The sequence below is a fragment of the Ahaetulla prasina genome, chromosome 1, assembly GCF_028640845.1.
Source record: "Ahaetulla prasina isolate Xishuangbanna chromosome 1, ASM2864084v1, whole genome shotgun sequence".
NCBI lineage: Eukaryota > Metazoa > Chordata > Lepidosauria > Squamata > Colubridae > Ahaetulla > Ahaetulla prasina.
In genome coordinates, this window is record NC_080539.1 from 370,158,783 (window position 1) to 370,172,387 (window position 13,605).

Genomic DNA, 13,605 nt, shown 5'->3' on the forward strand with positions numbered 1-13,605 from the left:
TAACGAGGCTGGAGACCAGGGTAGTGACAACAGCTCTTTAATATATGGTGAACCCAGCAACCAGGCTGGGGAAAAACCTCTCCTTATATACAGTTCAACCGGCGGCTTTAACCAATCAGCAACGTGCTTGTTTCCCGCCAAAACCATTTAAAGATACATTACAGTTATAATGAAAGGTATGATGGAATATATACAGAAATAAGGGATAATGGGACAAAAAGATAAGTATAATTAAAGAAAACGAGGGGAAAAATGAAAATAATAGAGGAATACGGATACAATGCTGATGTAAAGAAGGAGTATATGTTTTATGTTTGTTTGTTTTGTCTTCTTGTTTTTTTTAAAAAATAAGTATTTAAAAAAACAATTAAATTTAAAAAACAATTATATGTTGATGTCTTCTTGTTTTTTAAAAAAAAATAAAAAGTATTTAAAAAAACAATTAAATTTAAAAAACAATTATATGTTTATGTCTTCTTGTTTTTTTTAAAAAAATAAAAAGTATTTAAAAAAACAATTAAAAAAAGAAAGAAAGAAAATCATTGGAATTTTTATTCATAAAAATTGAATAAAATAAATAAATTGAATAAAATAAATAAATAAATAAATTGGGATAAAAGCATAGTACTTTACAATTGAGAAATCATGGGGGGGGACTGAAAAGGAACCCGGAATTTTAGGATCTGCATACCTCTTATTTTACATACATCTACGGTCTTCTAACTATCACTATAGATCAGGGGTCTCCAACCTTGGTCCCTTTAAAACTTGTGGACTTCAACTCCCAGAATCCTCAGCCAGCAAAGCTGGCTGAGGAACTCTGGGAGTTGAAGTCCACAAGTCTTAAAGGGACCAAGGTTGGAAACCCCTGCTATAGATGCAAAGATGACGAATTCTCATCACTTAATTTTTCTAGCTTGCATGGCAGACGCCATTACGGGCCAGGTGCCCTCAGAAGTTTGCAACATAAACGACTGCAGTGGACGCATAGTTCAAAGATATTAAGGAGTTACCTAACATCACCAAAGGTGGTAATAATTTCTATCTCTACGGTCTCTTTTTCCCATCAACCCACGCGAGAGAAGCTTCCCAGCAATCTTTGCGCGACTCAATGGCGAGATCGGAACGCCGCTTTAGGGGCAAGGAGAGAATTCTATTTACCGGCGTGCCTTGCGCACTCGGGCCAAGGGGAAAAAAAAAAAAGGCTTCGTCTATTTTTTTTTTGCCCCGGCCAACTCTGCGCATGCCCTATGCCGCGAGACTTAACGCGCGTGCCTCAAAGACGATCCCCAACGGCGAAACGGCTGGTATTTAGGGCGGAGAAAGACTCCATTTCCCGGCATGCCCTATAAAGCAAGCGCTCGTTCGCTTTTTCTCTGAGGGAGACAAATTCCATTTGACACACACGCCCTCTCCGAGCGTTAACGCACGATTTTAGATTTCCCTTCGAAAGGTGAGGAAGGTCTGAGAAACGCCTCAGAAGAAGAAGAAGCAGCAGGAATTTAAAAATAAAAAGTATTTAAAAAAACAATTAAAAAAAGAAAGAAAGAAAATCATTGGAATTTTTATTCATAAAAATTGAATAAAATAAATAAATTGAATAAAATAAATAAATAAATAAATAAATTGGGATAAAAGCATAGTACTTTACAATTGAGAAATCATGGGGGGGGACTGAAAAGGAACCCGGAATTTTAGGATCTGCATACCTCTTATTTTACATACATCTACGGTCTTCTAACTATCACTATAGATCGGGGTCTCCAACCTTGGTCCCTTTAAAACTTGTGGACTTCAACTCCCAGAATCCCTCAGCCAGCAAAGCTGGCTGAGGAACTCTGGGAGTTGAAGTCCACAAGTCTTAAAGGACCAAGGTTGGAAACCTCTATAGATGCAAAGATGACGAATTCTCATCACTTAATTTTTCTAGCTTGCATGGCAGACGCCATTACGGGCCAGGTGCCCTCAGAAGTTTGCAACATAAACGACTGCAGTGGACGCATAGTTCAAAGATATTAAGAGTTACCTAACATCACCAAAGGTGGTAATAATTTCTATCTCTACGGTCTCTTTTCCCATCAACCCACGCGAGAGAAGCTTCCCAGCAATCTTTGCGCGACTCAATGGCGAGATCGGAACGCCGCTTTAGGGGCAAGGAGAATTCTATTTACCGGCGTGCCTTGCGCACTCGGGCCAAGGGAAAAAAAGGCTTCGTCTATTTTTTTTGCCCCGGCCAACTCTGCGCATGCCCTATGCCGCGAGACTTAACGCGCGGGCCTCAAAGACGATCCCCAACGGCGAAACGGCTGGTATTTAGGGCGGAGAAAGACTCCATTTCCCGGCATGCCCTATAAAGCAAGCGCTCGTTCGCTTTTTCTCTGAGGGAGACAAATTCCATTTGACACACACGCCCTCTCCGAGCGTTAACGCACGATTTTAGATTTCCCTTCGAAAGGTGAGGAAGGTCTGAGAAACGCCTCAGAAGAAGAAGAAGCAGCAGGAATTTAAAAATAAAAAAGACGCCTCCGTTTCCCAGCGTGCCTCGCGGCTGAGGGAGAAAGGCGGTTGAGGGCGCGGCACGTGACCTCCGCTTCCCAGAAAGCCCCGCGCGGAGGAGGATTAGGAGTGAGAGGGGGCGGTGCCAGCCAGGCAGGCCGGCGGACTCCACTTCCCGGCGTGCTCCGCGCCCCTTCTCCGCCTGAGGCGTTTTTCCTCGTCCCTTCGCGCCCGGGAACCGCCGCCGCCGCCGCCGCCGTCGTTATGCTGGAAGAGGCCGGCGAGGAGGTGCTGGGCTCGGTGCTGCTGAAGGCCTCGTGCCTGCCGCTCAGCTTCCTGCTGGTGCTGCCCGCCGTCCTGCTCCTCCTGCTGGGCCCGCCGCCGGCTTCGGCCGCCCACGAGTTCACCGTCTACCGCATGCAGCAGTACGAGCTCGGGGGGCAGCCCTACGGTCAGTGAGGGAGGGGCGGCGGCGGCGGCTCTCCTGGCCCTCTTCAGGGCCTTCTTCCCCTCCCCTCCCCCCCGCACCGCAGGGCCGGACTCCAACTCCCATCCCCACTCACCAGGACTGGGGACGATGGGACCTGGAGTCCGGGCCGCGTGTGGGCGGGGGCTCTGGGCCCTGGGAAACCCCGGGGGTGGGGTGGAGGCCCGGCCTTCGAGAAACCTTGCGATAAAGACCCCTCGTTCCCCTTCCCCAGCTTCGTCTTTGCTAACCTGACAAGAGGGGGGGGGAGGAGCTGATTCATGGGCTCCCCTTTTTTTCCCCAGCCTGAAGGCACCCCCTCTTTTTGAGATAGGAACCCTCCCCCCCCTCCCCATAAGCCTTCCAGAAGGTTCCCTCTTTGGGGGCAAATGACCCTGAAATTCAAGCAGCCCCCAAGAGCTTTAACAGGGGCTGCTGGTGGGTGAGGGGGGGTCCTTGGTGCTCTCTGAGCTGGGTTGTTTTTTTTTTTTGCAGATGTTTCATGGACCCAACTAGGTAACATCATCAGTGCTAGAAGGGAGAGGGGTTTGTGGAGAGGAGGAGGAGGACTGGGGGGATCCTTGGTGTCCCCTTAGCTTGGTTATTTTCTTGCAGACGTTTCATGACCCAGCTAGGCGACATCATCAGTTCTAGAAGGAATGAGGTTCACAGAATGGAGGGGGATGGCTGTTGAGTGCTTGACGCTCTCTGAGCTGGGTGGTTTTCTTGCAGACGTTTCATGACCCATCTAGGTGACTTCATCAGTGCTGGAAGGAAGTGGGGTTTACAGAGAGGAGGGTGAGGGCTGTAGATGCTCTCTGAGCTGGGTTGTTTTTTTGCAGACGTTTCATGACCCAACTAGGTGACATCATCAGTGTTAGAAGGGAGAGGGGTTTGTGGAGAGGAGGAGGAGGAGAACTGTGGAGATCCTTGGTGTTCCGTGAGCTTGGTTCTTTTCTTGCAGACGTTTCATGACCCAACTAGGTGACATCATCAGTTCTAGAGGGAGGTGAGAGTCACAGAGTGGAGGGGGATGGCTGTTGAGTGCTTGACACTCTCTGAGCTGGGTGGTTTTCTTGCAGACGTTTCATGACCCACCTAGGTAACATCATCAGTTCTAGAAGGAGGTGAGGTTTACAGAGTGGAGGGGGATGGCTGTAGAGTGCTTGACGCTCTCTGAGCTTGGTTGTTTTCTTGTAGACGTTTCATGACCCACCTAGGTAACATCATCAGTTCTAGAAGGAGGTGAGGTTTACAGAGAGGAGGGGGATGGCTGTAGAGTGCTTGACACTCTCTGAGCTGGGTGGTTTTCTTGCAGATGTTTCATGACCCACCTAGGTAACATCATCAGTTCTAGAAGGAGGTGAGGTTTACAGAGAGGAGGGGGATGGCTGTAGAGTGCTTGACGCTCTCTGAGCTTGGTTGTTTTCTTGTAGACGTTTCATGACCCACCTAGGTAACGTCATCAGTTCTAGAATGAGGTGAGGTTTACAGAGTGGAGGGGGATGGCTGTAGAGTGCTTGACGCTCTCTGAGCTTGGTTGTTTTCTTGTAGACGTTTCATGACCCACCTAGGTAACATCATCAGTTCTAGAAGGAGGTGAGGTTTACAGAGAGGGGATGGCTGTAGAGTGCTTGACGCTCTCTGAGCTTGGTTGTTTTCTTGTAGACGTTTCATGACCCATCTAGGTGACATCATCAGTTTTAGAAGGAGGTGAGGTTTACAGAGAGGAGGGGGATGGCTGTAGAGTGCTTGACGCTCTCTGAGCTTGGTTGTTTTCTTGCTGATGTTTCACGACCCACCTAGGTGACATCATCAGTGCTAGAAGAGTGTGGTGGACGAGGACGATGACAACTGTGGCGTCCTTGGTGCTTTTTGAGCTTAGTTGCTTTCTTGCAAATGTTTCGTGACCCACCTTGGTAACATCATCAGGGCTAGAAAAGGGGCGCACTTGGTGCAGAGGATGAGGAAGTGAACTGGTGGGGGGTCTTTGGTGCTCTCTGAGCTTGGTTGTTTTCTTGCAGACGTTTCATGACCCACGGAGGTAACATCAGTACTAGTCAGGGAGTAGGGTTTGCTGTCATTTTATATAATAATGGCTGATGATGTTAACCTAATTTGGGTCATGAAACGCCTGCAAGAAAACAAAAAAGCTCAGAGAACACCAAAGACCCCACAGTCCCCTTCCTCCTCCTCCTCTCCACCAAATCCACCCCTTTACACCCCAGTATTGATGATGTTATCTAGTTTGAGTCACGAAATGTTGGCAAGAAAAGAACCAAACTCAGAGAGCACCAAGGACCCCCATTCCTCAACTTTTAAAACTAATGAAAGGCAAACATTTCACTACCCAAACTAGTTGCCATCACACAATAATTTTATTTAATTTGGGTAACGAACCGTCGGCAAGAAAACAACCAATCTCAAAGAACACGAAGGACCCCTTATTTCAGTCCTGAGTTACGAATATTCTCCCTTTATGGGTGAGGGTCTGCCAAGGAGCCCTCGAGGAAGGGAAGGGAAGGGCAAGCATGACACAGCTGTTTACCTCATCTAGATCTATCTGGCTGGGTCCACCCTTTGGCTGGAATTTCTGCACAGTCTGGACAAAGGCCCTACTTAATGCAGCCTAGCTGACAGTGCCGGGATTCAGTCTTAGCAATGCAGGAGAGACCTTTTGGTCAACGGACCTCTTCTGCACCTTAAGCAGGATTGTCAAGAGAAGTTGGGGGAAATTTGGTATGTGAGGGGCCTGTGTGTTGAAGCCACCTCTCCACACCGGTTCAAGGAATCCAGGTGCTCCTTGAAGTTACAACCTGGATTTTCTCTTTTATTGAAATTTCTTTCATTATTGGAACTTCTGTGTCTCTGCTCTTCTATTGGAATCTTATCCCCCCCCCTCCCTCAAATAGTTTTGGGAAGCATTTCTCTTATTTACAGAGAGCTTGTTATTTCTGGTTGAATCAGAGGGGCAAAAGGACTAAGTAATCCTGGCCTGTTGTTGTAAAAATTGATTGGTTGGTTGATTGATTGGTTAGTGCAGCAAATCATTTTTGACTCCTGGCCGCCACATAGATTTGTTGGTAAAATAAATTACAGGTAGTCCTCAACTTACGGCCACAATCGAACACAAATTTTCTGTTGCTAAGCAAGACAGTTAAATGAGTTTTGCTCCATTTTATGACCTTTCTTGCCACGGTTTTTAACTGAATCACTACAGTTGTTAGCGGTTATTAAATGAATGTGATTATTAAATGAATCTGGCTTCCCCATTGCTTGTCAGAAGGTCGCAAAAGGGGATCACGTGACCCCGGGGAGATTGCAAACTCTCATGTCTTTTGCCAACTGTCCAAATCTTGATTAGGGGACCCTGGGGATGCTGCAACAGTTGTGTGAAAAACAGTCATATGTCCCTTTTTCCAGTGTCATCGTAACGGTCACTAAACAAAAGGCTGTAAATAGAAGACTATCTCTAAGCAAAAAAAAAAAAAGCTACCTAAGATTAAAGCAGAAGAACAGAGTAATTTCTTACTACACGGAGAGACAGCTAGCCTGACAAGTTTTCTAATTTTAAGAACTAGCCCTACTTCAATAGTGGGATGTTGCAATAGTGCATTATGCGGTAACGTAATTCAACGCTCTTGCAGTATTGCATAGGGACGATAAAGACGGCTGCACGCAAGCTGCAATTATGGTGTGTTGTGTCCTCAAATATCCCCTTCTGCAGTCTTTCTGTCAAGATTTCTGTTCATATAGGTAGTCCTTGATTTACGATGTAATTGAGTCTGAAAATACAGTTGTAAGTCATGCCGGTCGTTAAGCAAATCATGTGACTGTGACTGATTTTACAATCTTTTTGCAGTGGTTATTGAGCGAACCCCATAGCTGTAAGCAAATCCATTGCTCGTCATACATGCTTTTGGTTGGAAACTGGTGGTAAACTCCAGTTTCCAGCCAAAATGAACAGGGGGTTGGACTAGAAGATCTCCAAGGTCCCTTCCAACTCTGTTATTCTATATTCTAAATGGCTGTAAATGCAGGTTGGTTGCTGAATACCAAAATGTCATGTGACCCTAAGGGAGCTGGCACCTATTGGAATTACAGGTCTGGGCTATGAGTGCCTTTGGGGAGGAGTTCTGTCATAATTTTGAATGGTCACTGAGTCTCTGGCCGTAAGTCGAAGACCAAGGAGCTTCAAAACTCAAGTAGAAAACAATTTCTTAAAATAATTGCCCAGGGCTGTTCTTTATCTCTGCCTGTGGTTTACTACCTGTTATTAAAGGCTAGGCCATCATAACGGTGTCTTAATCTCTGATCCAGCCCAGCACAGAGGTGGTTTATGTAACTTTCTTTGTAGTAATTTAAAAGCAGTGTTTCCTCACTTCTTTTATAAATTGTCCTGCAAGACACACATCACAATATTTCATTGACCGTCTTGGTAATGCAGGTAGCCCCCGACTTTCAACAGTTTGTTTAGTGACCATTCAAAATTACAACAGCACTGAAAAAGGTGATTCGGGACCATTTTTCACACTTCCGAGCATTGCAGCTTCCCCCGTGGTCGCATGATCAAATTTCAGATGCGTGTCAACTGACTCGTATTTACGACGGCTGCAGTGTCCCGGGGTCACGTGATCACCTTTTGCAACCCTGACAAGCAAAGTCAATGAGGAAACCAGATTCACTTAACAACCGTGTTACTAACTTAACAACTGCAGTGATTCAGTTAACAGCTATGGCAAGAAAGGTTTGTAAAATGGGGAAAACTGACATAAGTGTCTCGTTTAACAACAGAAATTTTGGACTCGACTGTGGCTGTAAGTCAAGGACTACCTTACATATTCAGGAATTCAATCTGTCCAATTTCTATTGGACACTTCAGATTACTCTGTAAACTGCTTAGAGAGGGCTGTAAAGCACTGTGAGGCGGTATATAAGTCTTAAGTGCTGTTGCTATTGGTGTGGGCATAGGTCACACACCTTCCAATCTCTTGGCAACGCACCCTGTGCCCATTTAGTCCCATATCAGAAGAAAGACCAGACATACTGGTCCTTTCTGAATTGCTTTTCGGATGTTATGTCAGTTTCTTATTAACACAAGATATACTGCTGTTTGAAAAAGTAAATCTGGCAAATATTAAACTTGAACACTGCCCATCTCTACACGGCTTACAGGCATTCAATTATATAAAACACTAAAACAATAAATAAGGATCGTAAATTTAAAATTGAATTAAACAAAAGCTAACCAGAATGCAGAGGGAAGGGAGCAAAGGGCACACAGGAAGGAGGCAGGGTGTTACATACTATTTTAATCACCTCCATAGTGCCACATCCCCATTTTGGGAAGGGTGGGCAACGACTTAGAAAAAAAACCAGCCAGGCACACTTTCAGATCTGAAAATATTCCTGGCTGTTAATAAACTGGACAAATTGAAAGTAAGGAGAGCTGTAATATCTAGCCTAGTGGAAGAAAAAGTGCCATTCTCACTCCCTCTCTCAGTTACTGTAATAAACGTGGGAAATCTCTAAAGATCTCCTCCTCCCCAATTAAAATCCGTTAATGAGCTCCTCCCTCCAGTAGTTTTGACTCCAAAGGGAAAAGGAGATAATATATATGTTGAAACACAGAAGAACACTATAAACACACACACACACACACCACGCCTAATTTATATACCTTGTCAGCGCTGTCTAGTTTTCATTTGTCCCTCTTTTCAAAAGCAGTTTTTTTCACACTGAAATTTACTAGGTATGTCTTCCACCACCTCACTTGATTTTTTCTAGTTCACCTCCCAGCTCTGCTGTTCTGTGTATTTCAGCCAGTTTGCTCTTCAACGCAGTTGCAACTAGGACAATTCTGAAATAGTCCCAAAGGTGCTTTTTCAAGAGGCAACTCGACTTTCTGTTTTTTCTTTGAAGACATTTCGCTTCTCATTCAAGAAGCTGAAATTGCTACTTCATATCCTCTGTTAAGATGGGCTCTTTTTAAATGCCTCCTTCAAAACACTCATGTAAGTTTTGGCAGATAGGACTGGTCTAGCCATACCCTTGTTATGGAATAACAGAGTTAGAAGGGACCTTGGAGGTCTTCTAGTCCAAACCCTTGCTCAAGCAAGAAACCCTGGACCATTTCAGACAAATGGTTGTCCAGTCTCTTCTTCAAAACCTCCAGTGTTGGAGCACCCACAACTTCTGGAGGCAAGTTGTTCCACTGATTAATTGTTTTCACTGTCAGGAAAGTTCTCCTTAGTTCTAGGTTACTCCTCTCCTTGATTAGTTTCCATCCATTGTTTCTTGTCCTGCCTTCAGGTGCTTTGGAGAATAGCTTCACTCCCTCTTCTTTGGGGCAGCCCCTCAAATATTGGAACACTGTCAGCCCTATGATGAGAAGAACGATACAATTTTCCTGCAGGTTGGTGGCATAGGATAGAACAAATGATGGTGCCACTTTCTGGTTTTAAAACCGGGGAAAACTAAAACCACAGCTGTCGTGTCCCACTCCCCACTCCGCCGAACTAGTCAAGGAAGTCCGTAACAAATTTGGCAACGAAGCCTCTGCAGCTCGCCAAATTCCTCCAAGGTTTCTCAGGGCAGGCAAGAGTCGAAGTTGTGACTTCAGCGATAGGGTCCGGTATCAGCAAACTCGATAAGACTTTGCTTGACTCAAGGTTGGAATGCCAAAAGCAGGTCCTTTATATAGGCTGGGGGTTGTGGCTCCATGACTCAGCATTTATCCAGGCCTGCCCCTCCCTCCCTTCTGCTGGCGTCGCTTCTCAGATCTCCGGAAGCGAGGGTCCTCCCACATTGAATTGTCTTCAGCTGGATCTGCTAGCAGCTTCTGGGAAAGGGAGGGGTCAGAAGGAGTAGGGCCGAGTAATTCCAGCACCTTTGATGGCTGAGCCAAAGGAACACACGCTGTATGAGTGAGGTTTATCGGGCTTGTCCTCCCATCTTGGCATCCTCTCAGGGCATGGGGCCCGGATAGGCCTTTCATCTTCATTATCAGACTCGGATAAAAGGCCCGGTTGGAGACAGGAGAGGCCCGGCTGAGGAGAGGAGGGAGGACAAGTCACAACAACAGCAGTGAGGACAGTTTCCATGTTAGCCCTTCAAGGCATTCCAGACAAGAAATGTGACCGTGAATGTGAGCTCTGTCTCTACAGGTCTTGCAACCACAATTCAGCCCAAAATTTCCATTGCTAAGCAAGGCAGTTGAAAAGTGTTGTTGCCTAACCCTAACCTCCTTTTTTGGACACAGTTAAGTAAATTACTGCAATTGTGCTTTGTTTTGTTTTTTTGTATCCAAAATTTATATTAATTTTACTACAACAGCCCAACACAAACATATATAACACAAACACATAATATGCATTTTCTATTTACATGTCAATTTCGTTCCACATACTTTCTGCTTTATGTATTCCCCATTTCCCCCTCTTTTCTTATCTTTATTGTCCCTTTATATCTAGTTTTATTCATTTACAATGTTTTATACATTTATCACTATCTCTTCTTCATCATTTATTCATATTTACTTTTCCTATTCTCTAACCAATTGTACCACTTAGTCCATTCTTGATACTATTCTGTCTCTTCCTTTTCTTTTATTTCTTTCGTTAATTTATCCATCTCCGCACAGTCGCGAATTTTCTTGATTATTTCTTCCACTCTGGGTACCTTTTCATTTTTCCAGAACTGTGCGTAGACAGTCCTTGCAGCAGTAAATTATTGCAATTGTTAAGGGAAACTAATTTCCCCCATTGACTTTGCTTGTTGGAAGCAGGCTGGGAAGGTTACAGATGGTGATTACATAACCCCGAGACAGTGCAACTGTCATGAATACATGCCAGTTGTTGAGTGCCCAAATTTTAATCACATGCTGCAACGGTGGTAAGTGCGAGCAGTGATCCTAAGTCACTTTTCTGTGCCTTTGTAATTTTGAATGATCACTGAATGAATGGTTGTAAGTTGAGTACTACCTATATTGTAGGGGTTACATTAACAGAACAGGTAGTCCTTGCAAGGAGAGTTGCAATGGTCACAAGTCACATTTTTCGGTGCCATTGTAACTTTGAATGGTCACTAAATGAACTGTTATAAGTTGAGGACTACCTGTCCTCTCTGAAAAACTAGGGAGGGTCCCTTCTGAGATGCTTTCTCCACCCTTCCTCCTTTACTCTCAGATTTCGGTTATCAGACCATTGTCTGGTTGTGACTCCTCAGTGTCCCACGTACTATTATACCCTAGTACAGGGGTCTGCAGACTGGGCTCTTTTAAGACTTGTGGACTTCAACTCCCAGAGCCAAGTTTGCAGACCCCTGCCCTAGTATCCCAACATACTTTCCCACTGCTTCTAAGTCTGGAGGAAAGCACTTTAATGTGGTTGTGAGACCTTTCTATTTACACAAACCCCTCGCTAACTGGAATAATTGAAAATCTAGTTCCACACATCTTTGCAAATCCTACAAACTGGGGAACAAGATGTATCAATTACAGTAAGGTCCCGTAAGAGCAAACCTGAGCATTTCATGCCCTTTGTGCAACATCTGGCCGTTTGGCTGCCCTTGTCCGGCCCTCGTGGATTGCTTTGACTGGTTTTTTGGGTGGGGTGTGGGGTTGGGGGGTCGATTTACATATATGTATGCTTGCATACCCACACACCTTCGCAGCTTATCGGTTCAGCCCTCTGCAACAATCCCAGTTTCTCATGTGACCTCTTGGGAAATTGCGCACCCCTGCCCAAGAGCTATGGTCTTCTTGTTTCTGTGAACCTTGGTAGCGCAGTGGTTAGACTGCAGTACTGCAGGCTACTTCTGCTGCCTGCCGGCTACCTGCCATTATGGCAGTTCAAATCTCACCAGGCTCAAAGATTGACTCAGCCTTCCATCCTTCCGAGGTGAGTAAAAGGAGGACCCACATTGTTGGGGGCCATAGACTGACTCTGTAAACCGCTTAGAGAGGGATGTAAAGCACTAAAATGATATATAAGTCTAAGTGCTTGTCGTGTCCCACTCCTCCGCTGACGACCGGGTCAGGGAAATCCGAATCAGGCGTGCCTCTGCAGCTCTGCCAAAGTCCTAGCAAAGTCCTCAAGGCAGGCAGGAGACCAGAAAGTGACTTCAGCAAGATATGTTCGACTTTGCCTGACTCAGAGAATGCCAGAAAGCAGATCCTTTGTATAGGCCATGGGGTGTGGCTCCATGACTCAGCACTTATCCAGGCCTGCCCCTCCCTTCCTTCTGACGCCGCTGCCTATCAATTCTTCTGAAGCAACCGTCACTCCAGTCGGCAGCTGTTGGTAATTGACCTTCCTCAGGCTCACATGCTGTGGGGGAGGGGGAGGGGTCTAGTTGCTCCGTTTGCCTGGGCATGGAGCCAGGGCTGGGGCCGGGAGGTGCTCCCTCCTCCTCAGCCTATCTGGGTATGGAGCCAGGGCTGGGGCCGGGAGGCATACTAGGACATTCCTCAGTGTTCGGAAGCAGATAAGAAGGCCCCGGCTGCGGTGAGAGCGGGCAAGACACAACAGTGCTATTGCTATTGTGTGGATCCAACATCCCAGCTCGCTAAGCCTCTCCTCTCCTTTTGACAGGCACCCGGAACGCAGTGTTAAACACCGAGGCGCGCACCGTAGAGGCAGATGTGCTAAGCCGCCGCTGTGTGATGATCCGGCTGATGGACTTCTCCTACGAACAGTATCAGAAAGCTCTTCGCCAGTCAGCCGGCGCCGTAGTGATCATCCTGCCGCACAACATGGCCTCGGTGCCTCAGGATATAATCCGGGTGAGTGTTCCTGTTCTGAGTGCGAATCATCGGGCTAAATCTAAGTTGGGCGTCGGTACCTTCCTCCTGTGGTGTAGCCATCTGCTGTGTGTAAAGCCATTCAACGCGTCTTTTTCTTCGAACAAGATCCGGTAAACGCTGCCGGATATTTGAGCCATGTCACCAGGCTGGTTTTCTTCATATTACAGGTAGTCCTCGACTTACAACCGTTCACTTAGCGACCGTTCAAAGTTACAACGGCACTGGAAAAAAAAGTGACTTAGGACCAGTTTTCACACTTAAGACCGTTGCAGCATCCCCACGGACACACGGTCAATTTGGACGTTTTGCAGCTGACTCATATTTATGACGGTTGCAGTGTCCCGGGGTCATGTGATCTCCTTTTGTGACCTTCTGACAAGCAAAGTCAATGGGGAAGCCAAATTCCCTTAACAACCGTGTTCTTAACAGCTGCCACGATTCACTTAAGAAATGTGGCAAGAAAGGTCGTAAAGTGGGTCGTAAAATAAATAAGTGGGGCAAAATGCACTTAACAAATGTCTCACTTAGCAACAGAAATTTTGGACTCACTTGTGGTCGTAAACCGAGGACTACCTGTAAATCCTTCCTAAAAGATTTCTGGAGAAAGGAGTGCTGATTCGAGTCAGAATCCTGATTAAATTTTATCAGATTTTATACATGAATATGAGGGGGTCCTTGGTACTCTCTGAGCTCGGTTTTCTTGCAGACGTTTCATTATCCTAACTCAGTAGCGTCCTCATCTTCCTTCCTCTTCCTCCTCCTCTTCTTCCTCTTCCTAGCAACAGAAATGTTGGGCTCAATTGTGGTCGTAAGCCGAGAACTACCTGTAGACCACCAT

At 45.9% G+C, this 13,605-nt stretch overlaps 1 protein-coding gene across 4 annotated transcripts in view; it reads left to right on the top strand.

Moving 5' to 3' along the window:
* Positions 1–2,607: 2,607 nt before the first annotated feature.
* Positions 2,608–13,605, top strand: part of NCLN (nicalin) — a 57,327-nt gene continuing 46,329 nt past the window's right edge. For 2 of the 4 annotated variants that reach the window (XM_058163567.1, XM_058163569.1), the window contains exons 1-2: positions 2,608–2,947; positions 12,556–12,746. In XM_058163567.1, coding sequence (XP_058019550.1) covers positions 2,761–2,947; positions 12,556–12,746 — 378 coding nt within the window. In that variant the 5' untranslated portion in view covers positions 2,608–2,760. The remainder of the gene's footprint in view (positions 2,948–12,555; positions 12,747–13,605) is intronic. The other 2 variants (XM_058163565.1, XM_058163566.1) reach the window with 1 other exon arrangement.